The sequence below is a fragment of the Numida meleagris genome, chromosome 20 (genome assembly GCF_002078875.1).
Source record: "Numida meleagris isolate 19003 breed g44 Domestic line chromosome 20, NumMel1.0, whole genome shotgun sequence".
Lineage (NCBI taxonomy): Eukaryota > Metazoa > Chordata > Aves > Galliformes > Numididae > Numida > Numida meleagris.
In genome coordinates, this window is record NC_034428.1 from 1,605,914 (window position 1) to 1,621,026 (window position 15,113).

At 41.2% G+C, this 15,113-nt stretch overlaps 3 protein-coding genes across 8 annotated transcripts in view; 1 reads left to right on the forward strand and 2 right to left on the reverse strand.

Annotated features, from left to right (window-relative positions):
* Positions 1 to 1,149, reverse strand: part of PLCH2 (phospholipase C eta 2) — an 82,369-nt gene extending 81,220 nt beyond the window's left edge. Inside the window, exons 1-2 of one of the 3 annotated variants that reach the window (XM_021417553.1) lie at positions 619 to 1,149; positions 7 to 124 (exon numbers count right to left, since the gene is read on the reverse strand). The gene's annotated coding sequence lies outside the window, so the exon portion shown is untranslated. Of the gene's footprint in view, positions 1 to 6; positions 125 to 552 lie in introns of all 3 variants that reach the window. The other 2 variants (XM_021417552.1, XM_021417551.1) reach the window with 2 other exon arrangements.
* On the forward strand, positions 1,232 to 4,986 carry PEX10 (peroxisomal biogenesis factor 10). The gene is made up of 6 exons (XM_021417589.1): positions 1,232 to 1,383; positions 1,607 to 1,687; positions 2,040 to 2,446; positions 2,663 to 2,838; positions 3,131 to 3,266; positions 4,685 to 4,986. Exons 1-6 carry the CDS (start codon positions 1,272 to 1,274, stop codon positions 4,754 to 4,756), a joined length of 984 nt encoding a protein of 327 aa, XP_021273264.1. The 5' UTR covers positions 1,232 to 1,271; the 3' UTR covers positions 4,757 to 4,986.
* On the reverse strand, positions 7,589 to 15,064 carry RER1 (retention in endoplasmic reticulum sorting receptor 1). 4 transcript variants are annotated; one of them, XM_021417599.1, is made up of 8 exons: positions 14,909 to 14,990; positions 12,329 to 12,406; positions 11,933 to 12,018; positions 11,274 to 11,378; positions 10,152 to 10,251; positions 9,677 to 9,755; positions 9,436 to 9,571; positions 7,589 to 8,653 (listed from the first exon to the last, which is right to left on the reverse strand). In XM_021417599.1, exons 3-8 carry the CDS (start codon positions 12,011 to 12,013, stop codon positions 8,564 to 8,566), a joined length of 591 nt encoding a protein of 196 aa, XP_021273274.1. In that variant the 5' UTR covers positions 12,014 to 12,018; positions 12,329 to 12,406; positions 14,909 to 14,990; the 3' UTR covers positions 7,589 to 8,563. The 4 variants fall into 4 exon arrangements, with proteins under 4 accessions (XP_021273274.1, XP_021273271.1, XP_021273273.1 ...); XM_021417596.1 differs by lacking the exon at positions 12,329 to 12,406 and having other exon boundaries at positions 11,992 to 12,018; positions 14,909 to 15,064; XM_021417598.1 differs by lacking the exon at positions 12,329 to 12,406 and having other exon boundaries at positions 14,909 to 15,034.

Genomic DNA, 15,113 nt, shown 5'->3' on the forward strand with positions numbered 1-15,113 from the left:
TCTGACCTTTGGAAGCCTAGCCTTATCTTCAGCTTCACAAATGGTTTCCAATCTCCTAATCAAGTGCTCGTTAGCCAGCATTTCAGCTTTCAGGCTAATTTGACAGCTTCCTTGGCTTCTCCACCTACCAAACCAAGAAAAACGTATGGAACACCTTCAGCAGAATGGTGACAGAACACCCCGTGGACTCAAAAACCATATAACAAACATGAAGTCGGAATTCTCCCAAGTGCTGTGACCAACCTCCCAGCTATCAGCCTGGCTCTGCCAGTAGCACTGACAAAGCACCACCAACAAAACACCACCATTGGCTCCCAGCTCCCCCTGGAATTCCTCCATTCTAACATTCTCATGTGCAACCAATTCAAGTGATTGCTAACTCCTGGACTGCAGGCTCCTGCATAATGCACGGGACAGCTGAAATCCCACCTCGGACAGAAGGCAGTGTGATTAAACTGCAGTCAGGAAGCCCTTGCTGCACTGCGTACACAATATCACAGCGGCAGCCGTTTTTACGGGGAGAATGCCACCACGACTCATAATTTTAAATACCTTCACCTATTTGTTGCTATTCTTGACGACTGAGCTGTCGGATGCATGAAGTGATGGAAAACACACCTTCGAGCAGAATCAAATCATACAGGACTATGAGGTGAACTCGAATTCTAAACGAAGTGATTGAAAGGTTGTCTGTCCTGCTGGGTTGGGCCTGGTTTTTGTGGGGCAGTTCCCCACGGGAAGCCGATGCACGCCGATGTGGAAGCAGAGGCAATCCCGGGCAGTTTTCTGATGCAGGTGCTCCCCCTGCTGCTCCACCAGAACAAACTTTCCAACATTTTCCCTTAACTGCATTGGTTGTATAGCTACAGATTGAGCAATCTGTAGCAGCTGTGTTTAGGTCGCGTGCTCTTCTTCACATTAGCAAATTAAAAAAAAAATAAAATCGAACAGCGCCTCGAACGAGGGGACAGAACGCGTTATTGAAGCATGACATTCACCACAGCTTCACAGCCCGTTTGGCGCAGTAAAGGAGGTGAGCTCTATCGCTATAAGCAGGTCACTGAGCTCTGAGGGGCTGCCAGCATCCCGCTCGCTGGTGCGCGCCAACGCGTACCGCAGACACCGCCCACCTGAGGAGAGCGCCCCCCTCAGCGGAAAGGCGGGAAGCGCAGCGCCAACGGCTGCCGAGCGGCGCGCGAGCGAGGCGGGAACCGCAGCTGCCCCTCAGCTTCCCGCCCAGCCGCAGTGACGCCATCACTCTGCGCCGCGCCATGGCGCTGGGCCCCGCCGGGCCGGCGCGGTTGGTGCGCTGCGGGCAGAAGGACGAGCTGTACCGGAGCGGGCTGCGCAGCGGGGCCGGCACCGCGCTGCACGGGCTCGCGGGTAACGCGCCCCCTCCTGCGGGATCGGTGTTGTGCTGAGGTGACGCGGGGCGGGACGGCGCCATTACCCCGAAAGCTGCTGAGGAAAGGGGCCCCGGCTCCGCGCTGCCTCACGGGGCTGCGCGGGGGTGGTAGTGCGGCGGGGGGGACCGCGAGGAATTGCTGTCAGAGAAGGGCTTAGATCAGCACGAGTGTTACTTAAAATAACGGTCCTGATCTCTTAGGGGCTAAGAAGTGGCTGGAGTGGAGGAGGGAGATCGAGCTGCTCTCTGACGTTGCCTACTTCGCCCTCACCACCCTGTCCGGTAACGTACCCGTGCTTCATTTGGTGCCCCTAGCAGGCATGGAATTGGTGATAGTGCTTTTCTTTAATGTGGTACTTTGGTTGTTTTCCTGTAAATGCCTTGTTATTGAATGATCGTCAGAAGTCAGAGTTCAAATACAGCAGTAAATCCATACAATATGGATAAATATTTCAATCCAGATACCTATGTAATCCTGCCTTAAGCCTAAAACCATTGCAGATACCAAATGCTGATGTACGTACGTTGCTCACCTCATTCTACAAAAAAACACAGTTATTTCTGCCCTGAGCAGCCTGTTACCCCGCTCAGCCACACACACAAAAACTAATTATTCTCTGTTACACACATCTAGGTTACCAGACTCTGGGTGAAGAATATGTCAACATTGTTCAAGTTGACTCAACCAAGAAAAGGGTGCCTTCTTTTCTTCAACGGGCCATCTTCATTTCTCTTCATACCATAGTACCCTATTACTTAGAAAAGGGATTGCAGCATCTGGAACATGAGTTGCAGATAGAAGATGATGGGTCTAGAACCTTGCAAAGCAACCCAGCCCTTGGCACGTCCAGTAGGACCTTAATACGAAACTGGATACAGAAACAAGTCAGGGAGCTTACAGACCAACAGAAGAAAACAATCTTACAAGTTGTGTACCTTCTTAAACAATCCGTTCCTTTGCTTCATCGACTACATCTGGCAGTATTCTACATACGTGGCACTTTTTATCACCTATCTAAAAGAATTGCAGGAATCAGATACGTAAGTGAATCTGTTAATTGTGTGAAAATGATGTGCACTGCAGTATTGTGGCTTCTTTTGGGATGCATTGTGCATAAACAGGATATAGAATTTGCTGATTATAATATGGGCAGCGCAGACTGGGTGAGAGGGAGGTTGAGGGTTTAGTGATTATGGAGGAAGGCATAGTTTTGTAAAACTGAAGCAACTAAACATCTCTGTGTGCGCATTATGCAGCTGCATTTTGGAGGACTGCAAGGAGAAGATCAGAGCATTCGATCAAGTTACAAGTTTCTTGGAATAATTTCACTCTTCCACCTTCTTCTGACAATTGGTGTTCAGATATACAGCTTCAAACAAAAGCAGAGAGCAAGGCAGGAATGGAAACTACACCGCAACCTAGCTCTCCAGAAGTACGTTGATCTTTACTTACTAGGAAAGGTAGAAGCAATGGTGGGAAATGTAATGGCTTTCAGAAACAGGAAAACACTGGAATTACATTTTTACTTAAGATAAAACCTGATGTAGCATAACATTTGACATGCTCACTGTGCTAAACATCTCTTAGATGTCATGCTTTGCTTTTATGTATGGGACTCTCACAAGAAGGGTTAGTACTTGCAGGTGGGCTTTACAAGATTCTGCATTAATAAGTATTTCATGCAAGCAGGCCACATAAAACTAATTAACACCTATGTTGATTAGAAATACGATAAAGGAAAAAACTACTGGGCGCCAGTCCCGCTGCACTTTGTGTTTGGAGGAACGGAGACATGCAACAGCCACACCTTGTGGGCACCTGTTCTGCTGGGAATGCATCACAGAGTGGTGTAACACCAGAGTAAGTACAGCAGGGGAAGGAGTAAACATGATGAAATCTCTACTCAAAAATACCTGTCAAGCTTGTTGTTGAAATAATACCCTTTCACTCCCTAAGACACCCCAAATCCCCCCCCAAATGTTTAGTGGGATCCATATATTTTATTAGAATATAATGGCTATATATTACTTTGATGGGGTAAATGAGATTTTTTTTTTCCTGACTCAGCCACTGAAATGCAATTGAACTAATGGGGGAAGTCAGACATGATCATAATAAAGACCTAGGCTATAATTCTGACTGCAAAGAACAGACTTGATAAATGTACAGATTTCCAGTAAAAAGGACTAAGTTACAACCTGAGCTAGCTTAAAATGATTGTTTTGGATTAATGAAGTAAAACAATTCTCATCCATTAATGTTTTTACAGCTATATTGTTATAAGGCATTATCCGTTTATTTTATGAGTAAAAATTGCTTGTCAAAAAAAAAGCTACTTAGAAATAAAATCTTTGCCACAGAGCCTAGGCCGGTGCTGCAACTCTGATGTATTACTGTAGCTGCTTTAGATCTACTTAAATTTTCTGGCACTAATACTAATACAGCTCTGACAGAACAGTATCAGGTAGTTTGATTCATCTAATGCTTTCCTAGCACAAACCAAGCTACCTTTCCTTCCACTGTAGAATTAGCAATTTTCAGTACATCAGCTGTTTGTTTCTGAAAGATAAATATAATGGAGGCAGCAGATGTTACAAAGTTCCAATCGGATGTGCAAGTTCAATACATAGTGATAGGGGACTGAAAGTTAGCATGACTTCCTGCAGAAAACCAAAGTTCAAATAAACTGAGTATAACTGAAGCTGGACCTAGAGAGGGCTCCTAAAACTCTAACTACCCTGGAATTATTTGGGGCAAAGTTGGCAATAAAGAGGCCAGCAGCCTGCTAGCTCTAATTCATCTGCAAGCAGAAGTAAGTGGAATTAATTTAAGCATAAAGAAAGAAAAAAATTACCTCTGAAAAGGAGTATACGGCAGCATTGCTTGGCAGTATTCATGGGTAGCAGAACATGTGAAAAACATGGCAATGACCATTTGGGAGATTTTGTTAGACTTCCTTGAAGGTAAAATCTGAGCAGTCACTTTTCTCTTAAAAATTACAAAGTTGCTTCAAGGTAAAGGTGTTGGATGCCATGTACAACACCTGTGGTTTCGAGGTCATATTTTAAATGCATCACCTCAGGCTGCTCCTTAAGTTAGGTTACCTTTCAGAGCTGTGCATGGTTAAGCGGGCATCACAGACTGGACTGAAAAAGTGATGGAAAGTAACGTGCAGTTAGAGAAGCTCATCTTCTAGTAGTTGTTTAACAGTTGGATTTTTTTTCCTTTATTTTTAACCTTTTAAATACAGCAACTTAGAATCTCTTTTCTTTTTGTAGACAGAATGTCCGCTATGCAGAGAGAAGTTTCATCCTCAGAAACTGATCTACCTACGCCACTATCAACTGTGAAGGAAAAATCCTGTTTCATTACAAGGGCCTCTGCTCTCATAGCTTTTTACAGAGTGGTCATACAGTTCAGGTTAGTCCAAGAACAAGACTTTATTGTAAAACTGGTAACTGCCTGTACAAGGTGGCACTTCATTCCTGTTTTACAAAATAAATCTATTTCTGCCTCTTTCTGTTTCTTGCATTATGGTTCTTGACCATATTAAAAATGCCTTTCTAAAAGTTGCTTAAAACAAGTGTGATAGTCTTCACTTTGGACAACGAAAAATTTAAGTCATGTTCTCTAAATGTGAGTAACAAGTTTTCCAACCTTTCATAACATGCTTAAGGCATTAGTAAAATTTTACTATTTCTAAGTAAGACTCCCTTTATGTAATTAGCATTACAAGAGTCCACGCTATAGATTTCCGGGAAAAAAAAACAGTATTAGAGGATGTACACAAGTCCTTACTTCAACTGCAGTGGGATTTCTGGTGATAAAGGTATATCACATAACATTCATTTTCATAGTAAAGTTAACAATAAAGCAGGTTTCTTTGATTTGACAAATTATGACTTCCCTAGATGAACAGGAGCAACAAAGGCAAGCCCAGAGTAATGCAGAACACATTCTGCACGATGACAAATTAACATTGAGCTTCCAACCTCAAAGTTCTACCATTAATACAAAGATTTTAATCAAGTATTCCAGACATTTAGACTATAGCAATGTAAGAAGTGTTTCAACAAAGTCCTAGTATATACGCATAACATAATGGAAAGCACAACAATGACAGTAGAGGAGCAAGATCCCAGGCCATAGCAAGAGGATTTGCTCAAACACAACAGCAGCAGACACAGAAATAAAGGAAAGAAGCTGCTTACCTTCAGAAGGCCCCAGGTATGCAGAGATCTCCAGCAAGAACCCCTTGCCTCCACTGCCAGGCCTTAAATGAGGGCTGGGAAGGGGTGGATCCTGGCTCCACCCCTTCCACTCACTCAGGTGCATTGCATGCAGCTGAGCTCCCCTGGGCTGGCCCTGCCTTCCCACCAGGTGCTCCATCACTGGTGGAAGCCATGACTTAGCATTTCCACAACAGGATACTAATAGTAAACTATGCCCAACTGTAACACATTAGTTTTATAACACAGCCTATGTTTTGTCTGCATGGCCTTTTCTACAGTCTAACACAGGGAAGAAGCCGATTTCAGCCACACACCCTCTACCCTGTTTATGGCAATAGGAACTATTTAGGCAGAGCCAGTATGTTAAATGAGGACAGATTCAGCAGCATCACATCATCAAGTTTACTTCCCTAAGTTATAACTAGTTCAGTTATACAAGTATTTAAAGCAGCAGGGAAAAAATAAGATTGTCAGTTACTAATACATCATCTTATTCTTGCACAATACGTGCAAGAGGAAGTTGTTTCTATTTCTTCAATACAGATGGAGAGGGAAATCAATATGATCCACTGGAGGATCATGAGTTTGTTTCAATAAATCTTGCACAACTAGCACCAAACATGGATTGGGAGGGCCAAGCGACAGTTAGACCACTTCTTTTAACGGAGTTATTTGTACTGCAAAGATGCTAGTTAGCTAGTTAATTATTAAATTTTCAAGTGTTATCATAAATCCTCAGATAAAAATCAGTTGAGTGTTTCTTTGTACCTATAAAGGGAAGAAAAAAGTTACTGTGCAAGCACTTTAGTGTTACTGTACAAAAGCTGATTTTCAGAGCTGCAATATCTTCCCCTTCTTACACTAGAAAAATTTCTGGCATTCCCACGTTTGAAACGGTAAAGGCAACAGTGGAAGAAAAATGGTCCTTATGACTCAAGATGTGACCAGCTATGGAAATAACTGCATTATAATTGTTCTCCTTACTAAGAAAATCAGTGAGGAAAGATATCTGCACATAGAAACAAACAGGAATCAATCAATGACTGGGAAGTAGCTGTGAAGTTGGCAAGCCAAGTTTTTCATGCATTCTGTAATGGTAATTCATCACTCCTATGTGATAAAAATAGAGCAAAGTTTAACAAAACACTATCAAACTTGCCTGGCCTTTGGAAGCTGAGAGTCACCTAGGGAATTACACAGTCATCCCAACGTCATCTACAATATGTATTTGCAAACTGCTAATCCCACTGAATGTAGAACAACTATACATCTATGAATGAGAAGAAATCCATTCTTATGCTGCCGTTCTTAAGTTAGAAATCAAGAGAATGTAAAAATCTCTAATTTGCAATGGCTGTTCTTCAAATCTCATTGTTTAGCAGGAGTCACTCCAATTCTCCAATTGCTAATTAAAAAACAAAATCATACAAATCTCCAAGATTTACCCACATATTCAGTAACTCCACCAAACCTCCAAGTTAGGGCTTTCAGACTTCTGGGCAAAGGACTACAAACGTCCATGACTGGTACTTCTGTAAGGCCCTCTCTAGATACAGCGTTTCTGTAATTTGAAGTTGGACTAGTTCCCATACTGCTAAGAAAAAACACACTGACAAAGACCAGGCCACAATCAACTTAAACTACCTTTCACTTTTCAGGGTTTAGCAAAAGCTGAATCCTAGGGCACTGTGACTTCATTCGACAAAGTCATATAAAAGGGTTCCTACAATACATTTTCCAATAAGGCATCAGTTGAAGGTGACACTGTTTTCCATTTAGAATCTTTGAAGAGCTAAACCTTTTCTACCTTCTCCCAGTGAATGTTCCCCGAAGATCTAATATCCATCACTTGAAGATAAATTCTTAGGGTAACCACTACTGCAAAGAATCCATAAATACTGTTAGATCTGTCTATACACGTATTACATATAAAGATAATAGAGAACAAGCAAAGGGGGACACTGTCTTTTAATAAATTTTGGAATTAAAAAGTCACTTAATAAAACTGCAGTTGTATCACATGAAAAAGTTTACATGCAGGTCATTTATCTGATTTTTTTTTTAACTATAGAAAATGAAAATCTTTGTTAAAACCCACAAAGGTTGTCTCCTATGGCCAGTTTGAGTATATTCTGGAGGGGCTGCATGAAGTCGGCTTAAGTTAATCAAGAAACCCTTAGGTATGAAAGAAATTCCAACTAAAAACAATTAAAATATATATATTTATAATTCCAGGTCCTCAAAGGAAATTGGAATCGATTTTGAACAAAGCTTTGAGTCATCATGAAGAAACCCAATTTTAGCATCTGCTAGGAGATGTAATGGTGAAACTGGCATTAAAACCTAACAGAAATGAGTTACTTTAGAAGCTATGTGTGTTTTTCTCCGTACCGCAAAATCCTTACGTTTGTAGATTTCTTTTTCTATTTATATTTATGACTCAGTAATACCATGCATTGAGCAAACTGGCATCTATTTAGGTCTACTGAATTTTTATATGAAAATAGCACATGGCCATGAAGCAGAAAACAGCATCATGTATGCCACCTGACTTTTTTCCACATACGTGCACAGCACTTCAGGGTGATACTGAGAAGGAACTATGTAGAAACATCAAACTCAAAGCCATTCATCTCTCCAGCACAATGGATCCTGAAAGAAATCCGTTATCCCAAATCCATGGGATTATCCAAAGTTTCTCCAACTTCTCACAAAAAGATAAACTCAAAGCAAGTCGGTTAGAATGCCAGTTTCTTCAAGCAACTGATACTTCAGGTAAAAATAGCGAGATCCTCTTAAAATGAAACTTCAACTGCTTTGTCACAACTCAATCATTTTTATGAAGAAAAAAAGGCATTGTTACAATGGCTCAAAAATCGTTCCTTTAGTTATAAGTAGAATTGGTCAAAAGGTTGATTGCACCTTCTAGCTAGCAAAGGTCTTTCCCACATCTTCTTTCCCTTTGTATTTCCTCTTGCCATGTGTGAAGGGTATATATCTGTACTTTATCATATGCTGTAAAGAAAAAATATGAATTTTTAGAGGCAAGAAGTTTAGAAAACGTTTACTAAAAGTGTTTCGTAATATATAACTGACACAGTCCTCTAGGGAGAAAGTTATACAGTATTTCAATAGCTAATCATAAACCAGTTTACCTCTGAATAATGCTATGAGCCCAAATTTCAAATCTGGTTATGCTCAAACAACACATAGAGCTCAGGAAAGTTTACTTATTAGAGGATTGCAGGGAACTCCTGCCACTTAGTTTACATTTTTGAGTAATGGTACTTCATCAAAATTCTGAGCATCTTCAAAGAAAAATGGTTCTCCTTTTAAAATGCCAACAAGCATTCAGGCACATTTTTAAGAAACTTCTTAACGATTTGCAGGTTTTTCTCTCAACTCACTCATACAAGCTCATCAGTGCTTCTTTATCACCCACCAGAGACTCTAAAAGACCTCTTCTTTAAAAACAGTGATAGTTAACCTCAGAAAGGAAGTAGGTCAGAAACTGTAAGACTCACATTAAAAAAAAAAAAGATTGAATTTTAAGATCAAAGCTTTTTTGAAGTTACCATCAAGTTTTGTAGACATAATATATGAAGGTTTTTTCCCCAAGCATTTTTGTTTTCTGCTAATACACACCTAGCGTTCAAGTGTTAGGTGCTCAAGTTTCTCTAGCAAATGAAATGTACACAACTTATTTAATACTTCTCATGCAGTTAACCGGATAGAGGTTGAAATAATTCTATGCATTTTGACATCACAAATGCTATTATCTACTCTTAGCAAGTTACCTTGATTTGTCTCTTCATAGTGATACAAAACAGCATTATGAAGTACATCACAAGGATTGGCCAAAAAACAGGAACGTTGAAAGCCTCGAAGAACGTACATGCCATAGCAACCAGGATGCCTTTAGTGGCCGAGTGCCTTAAAAACAGCATTAACAATTAATCCTTCAACACCAGTCACCGTTTATTAATACAGGTATTTACACATTTCAGAAACAGAACGTGGGCAGATAGATCAACTCACCAGAATTTAAACTCTGGGAGCCTTCTAATGAAAGGCCGAAATTCTTCATTTTGCCTTGTAGGTAAGGAAGGACCATCATCTAAAGAAGAAGAAAAAATAACAATCAACCTCCCTCACTGTTACACATAGATTCCAGTTACTGTTGTGGTTTTAATATAACAGGGTTGGCTTCCCATTAAAAAAGATAACAGAAATGTGCGCCAGGTCATTGAGTTATCACAGGGAGAATTTAAGTCACATACACCCTCTGTCAAAACAAAGACTAACACAATATGGAATTATTCAAGACCTGAAAAAAATCACTTTGAAGACAAATTTTATAGCAATTCCTAACGTCAAGTTGTATGGAGTTTTTGCACATTGAAGAATATGATGTCAGACTGAAATTGCACATCCTTACATTACTATATCAGACAAAATGAGCTGAGAGTTTGACTAAGTTCAAAATTATTGCAGAATGAACTGTTTGTCATACCTGAATCTTCCATTAAAGAGGGATCTACCTTTGGCGACAAGAAAGCTATAAAGAGATTTAGATGGTAGATTCCCAAGGCATATGTCACAATGTACCAACCCTGAAGGAAGGAAGGAAACAGAGCAAAGATTAAAGACCTCGTGAACACCACTCTCAGATATTTTCAGTCAATTTGCTTTCTGCTTCCTAAATAAGTGCTTCTCTATATCCTCACATTCACATGAGAAGTTTTCTTCTTAAAAACAAAGCAACAACAACAACAACAACAGTTTTCCACTCTTTGTATACTGGTTGGAAGCATAACAGATTTCATTTAAATTTACTTAAACACTGACTAAACTTACTGGAAAACTAGCAAAAATTTGAAATGTATCACTCTTAATAAGCTGAACGTTTCTTAAGTTTCACTACAGTAAACCTAATACAGTAATTGCAACAAGCCTTAACACAAGTGGTATATTAATGGATTTAAAAAAAAAGCTTTCTTGGGCATCTGGTTTCCATGTTCAAAATGTAGGTATCATAAAAGCAGCAAAAAGCATGAAAGCAATGCTTGTTTTGTTTAAAGCATCTTTGCAGGCTTTAGTCTCTTAAATGTTCCTACTACTGTCTGCACCGTTCTTGCATTCAATCTGTAATCTCCAGTTTTCTGGAATCGCCATTCTCAAGCTCTGAACTGAACTGTAGACTGGCATGAGACAGAGGCATCCGATCAGTGGATAAATACTCTGCTGCTGGCCCGCAGTGACAGAAGTGCCAAAAAAGCAATTCCTCACTGTCTGCGTGACCAAAGGTAACCGTGGGCTCCTGAACAAGCTACCCAGCTTTAAAAATAAAACCTTAATTGCTACAAGCCTTTCAGAATTTTATTATGTAATTTCATTCAGAGTTACTGGAATATTTCCACTTCATGTTACCACCAAGTAAACAATCTTAAGCATTCACAATTTCTTTAGTCTGAAGCCATGAGTTTAACACCAGCAAGTGCTTGCTCTTCAGACTCTCTGGTTTACCCTTAGCGTGCTCTGATGACAAGATGTAATTCCAGAAATTCTCTTAACACAAAAAATAGAACATTAATGATATCTAAAACTGTCTGATCAGTAAGCCCAGTTTTCCTACCTGCAGTAAATAAACTCTAATCATGTAGATAAAACTCAAACCCAAAGTTACAATCCATCGCACTGCAGTATATGGAGTAGATTTGTCTAACCAGGACTGGTAGATCTAGGAAGAAATACAAAGTATGCAGCTGTAAAACATACAATGCCCACTGAATAATGCATATTTCAGGGCAGCATCAGAAACAGTAAGCATTTGTATATATTCTTGGGGAAGGAGAGTAACACCAAACATTCTTACTACAGTTAATTGTAATTATAAACATACTTACACATCTTTGAAAATACAAGCTGTACATTTCCACAAAGGCCAAAAAAACCCAACTCCTAATACTTGGGGCATCAGAAAGAAACCTAGATCTTAGATCTTTCATTGTTTATCTCCCTCAAGTTTACTTTCCTTAACATGATTCCGACAGGGAATATAAAGCAACTTTTTTTTACGATAAGAGCATATTTCCACTGCACAGTGTCACACATACTCATTAAATATTCCATTAAATTATGTACAACAGTATTTGTTGTCATTTTTAAAACATTTCATATGAAATCTTTTGTACAGATTTTAGTGTTTCAGCAGTTCGTCCAACCTCAAACTCATTACGTTTTGCACTGAGTCCTGCTTCTAATGGAGTCAGAGAAATCCTACAGAAAACCAACCTGCCCGAGTCTTGTGAAAAATCGATAGACCACAGAAGGCTTTCCATGAACAGACTCACCAATACTGTCCCCTTCTGACATGGTTGCTGTGAAAATAGAACACAACACATAGGTAACATTTCAAACAAAAATCTAAGCTCAGTGAAACTCCATAGTACATTATGTCTTATGTTCTTACATTCTTTTGGATAACCCTATTTGAAAAAATATCTTCAATGAAGCGTGAAGTATTTTTAGAGAAGACATTTATTCCAAAAGAATTTCAGTTCTAGAAGAAATTGTCAAGAAGGTAAAGAAAAGGGTACTTTTACAAAGGCAAGAGAGGATCCAATCCATTTTAGGGAAGGAAAAACAATTCCACACAGAAATGCAGGAATGAGCCTTGTTAGACATCACCTTGATAAGGCAGGAGCTGAGTTATAACATCTAAGCATTGATATGCTCTGCAGCACCACCCTCCTGTCACCTCAGAGTCTAAAGATGAAGAACAAAACCAAAATAAATCATTTTTTTCAAGGCTGCTTAACATTTTCAAATACCGAGTAACTAGACAGCAAAGCATTTAAGTTCAGGACTTTGTACACAAGTGGTTACAGAAACAAACCTTCACCACAAGCACCTAAATCAAAACACTCCTAGCAGGATCCAGTGAGTTTATCTAAAGAACACGAAGAGCTTCACAGTAACAAAAAAGTTTTATGTATCAGCAAAACCGTAAACATAAAAAGCAGGGCAAGGATTCTGACTCCAGGTAAAAAAAAAATAAAATACCAAGGGAATTATTTTTAAGCACACGTTCTGCTACCAATTTAAGATCTTCACTTTACTCTTGAGCTAAGCCCAACTAAGCTTTATCAGTCTACTGAAGATATAAAGCAAACAAAATGAAATGGATTCTAAACAGAAACACGCCTGCCACATCATCAAAAGCAATCCCTCACATTACTTCCTGGAGTCCCCATCTGGGGGTGGGACTACCCACCTCCGGGTCAGCTGGAGGACTTTCACCACAACATTAACATCTCCAGAGCCTCAGATCACAACACATCTATGCGAAACATTACTAATTCAGAAAAACATACAACAGAAAGGCTGAGGACAATCTGGGGAGTGAAAGAATCTTGAAGTTGAGTATTTTCCTATAAGCATCTGAAAACCAGATCCTATGGAATAAAAAGGAAGTAGGAAAAAAGTCCTGTTACACCTGAAAAGGGGAAAAGGATCACGAGGCTTCAGAAGATTCAGTCCATTTTAATTCTAGTTACAGCTAAAAAGAAAACAAAATCCAATGGAAACTCATACAAAAAAAAAATATGGTCATCTTAATTACAGACAAAAAGGAAGTAACCATTATTCTGCCCATCCACTGCACTGCAGAAGAAATTACTCAGCACTATTAGCTGAGCATTATTTTGTGCTTTATTTGGGGTGAGTTGGAGTTGTCCTGAGATATAAAACCACAACAAAACAGATATTCAATCTATTGATGATTGAATAACAATTTTCTGAAGATGGCAAACATCACAACTAAAATTAACATTCAATTTACAACTACATACCTGGCAAATGCATGCTACAAGCAGGCCTACCACTCCAATCTTGCAAAGATTACCCTATGCAGACCAAGCAATAAATAACACGTATAACACTACCAATGGCTTTCAGAGGGAATAGACATTCTTCTTGGTGTAAAGAGCTACTGTACGTGCGATTACATAAGATTGTTCATCATATGTACAGTTCCTCCATGGCAGGCCAAGCGATACAAGCAGCTAGCACCGCCTCCTTGACTTGAAGGAAACCCCACTGGCTCCTTTAAGCACTGGAGACTAAAGCATCACGTGACAAAGTTAAATTCTTAAACTTGGTATTTCTCATCATTTTAAAATATTCATTTAAAGACCACCTGTAATTGACAAGTATCAAGGAAAGCCACCTTTGGCACTGGAGCTGGTTTACAGCTAAGAACTGAAGCCATACCTTATTGGTACAGGGGATTAATTAAACCCAAAGAGTATCAATTCCTCTTTCGTAATGAGTTAATGATAACTCTAAAGGCAACAGCCAGAACGACACACAAAGATTAATCCAACAAACAAACGGCAGTTTGCACCTAGCAGAACACAGCCTACTAAACAAACTGCCCCAAGAAGTTTTGCTCTGCTGAAGAACACCAGGCAGGTGAGCACGAGAACAAGGGCATTTTTACCTCTGTTGTTATGGTAACACCATCACAAACGTAATTACATCCTTGAGTTCTTGAGGCCAAAAGTCACCTAACTCACCTGTCCCAACGTCACACACAGTTAAAGAGCTTTCAGACAAAGCTCTGACCACAATAAAAGCTTTCTTAAATATAAGATACTGAGGAAGCAAATCGCTAGCAAAATCATACCGCAGTTCATGTCAGTTCCCTCATCGCTTAGAGAAAAATTCCTTGTAAAGCAACATCCAATAGGCATGTACAGAGCGAAGGGCTAGGCTCAGGAAGGCCCTCATGGGGGTTACAAACGGGTCCCTTCTCTCCCCGAGCCGCCCGCCCGGCCCGCGGCCCCCGCGCTGCTCGCGCCCACCAGAAACGCGGAGCCCACGGCCCAGGCACCGCCAGACAAGAGCAGCGCCAGAAACCGAGGCAGAAAAAAATAAAATAAAGCCCGGGGCGCTTCGGTTGGCACTGTTCTGACATTGAGAGCGGCAGGAAGAGCCCCCCAAGGCAGGAGCGGAGCCCGCTAAGGAGATCCCGGGGGCAGCCCCAAGACTCGGCAGAAGGAGCACAGACCCGGGAGCGGCCCGACGGGAGCCAGCGGCCCAGCACGGGATGGAGCACAGCAGACTCGGCGGCACCCGGGGGACTCCGGTTGCCTGTGCCTCCGCCCCTACGCGGCACCACTGCCGCCCCGTAGCCGCCAGCCCGCAGCCACCGCCCCCCACCCGGGCCGGGCTCCTGTCGCCGGCACAGAGTCCGCAGCTACTCACAGGCGGCTGAGCCGAATCCTGCCTTCCGTCCCCCCTCCCCCCGCCTCCACAGCCCCAATATGGCGGCCACAGCGGGGGGCACAGCCACTTCCGCTTCCGGGGCGAGAGGGGCGGGAAGAGAACTCGGTGCCGGCCTGCCATTGGTGACAGCGGGAGGAAGCGGGGCGGCTGCCGCAGGAGCCGTCAGACGAGCGCCGCGCTGCGG